The following is a 702-nucleotide window of genomic DNA, read 5'->3' on the forward strand; positions in this document are numbered from 1 at the left end:
AGGCACGGACACACACACACACACACAAAATTATATTAAATAAATAAATATTTATAAAATAATTAATGAATTTGTCAAATAAAAATGAAAAAAAATATTAAATAAAAAAATCACTCTGAGTCTGTTTTTCAAACTTGTTCATTTCAGACTGAATCAGTGTGGCCGAACCTGCCGCCAGCGCTCAGACAGAAATCAATAGCATACATGGAGAACACTGCTCACCTCAGCAGCCAGTTTCTTCATGTAGGGGTCAATCTCATCCAGGAGCTTGTAGCCCTGCTGATACAGCGAGTACTGCGCATGCATGAAGGATAACATCTGCACAAGACAGGACAGATACAGATGATGCAGAGTCCACAATAAACCTACACATTTACATACACCATCACTGATACTCACCGCATCTAAGATCTCAAATTTCTTTTTGGCTTGAAGGACGTTGATCTATATTTGGGAAAACAGATTTACATGAAACACTCTTATATGTGACCCTGGATCACAAAACACGGCTATATAGCAATAGCCAACAATACATTGTATGGGTCAAAATGATCCATTTTTCTTTTATGCCAAAAATCATCAGGATATTAAGTAAAGATCATGTTTCAAAAATATATTTTGTAAATTTCCAACCGTAAATATATCAAAGCTTAATTTTTGATTAGTAATATGCATTGCTAAGAACTTCATTTGGACAACTTT

General features: G+C 34.9%; 1 protein-coding gene across 2 annotated transcripts in view; it reads right to left on the bottom strand.

Moving 5' to 3' along the window:
- Window positions 1-702, bottom strand: part of LOC107664201 (arf-GAP with coiled-coil, ANK repeat and PH domain-containing protein 3-like) — a 77,844-nt gene that overhangs the window by 27,533 nt on the left and 49,609 nt on the right. For both annotated transcript variants that reach the window (XM_016454699.1, XM_016454698.1), the window contains exons 7-8: window positions 400-444; window positions 223-318 (exon numbers count right to left, since the gene is read on the bottom strand). In XM_016454699.1, coding sequence (XP_016310185.1) covers window positions 223-318; window positions 400-444 — 141 coding nt within the window. The remainder of the gene's footprint in view (window positions 1-222; window positions 319-399; window positions 445-702) is intronic.

This window comes from Sinocyclocheilus anshuiensis, unplaced genomic scaffold, assembly GCF_001515605.1.
Source record: "Sinocyclocheilus anshuiensis isolate Anshui unplaced genomic scaffold, SAMN03320099.WGS_v1.1 scaffold67, whole genome shotgun sequence".
Taxonomy (NCBI): Eukaryota; Metazoa; Chordata; class Actinopteri; order Cypriniformes; family Cyprinidae; genus Sinocyclocheilus; species Sinocyclocheilus anshuiensis.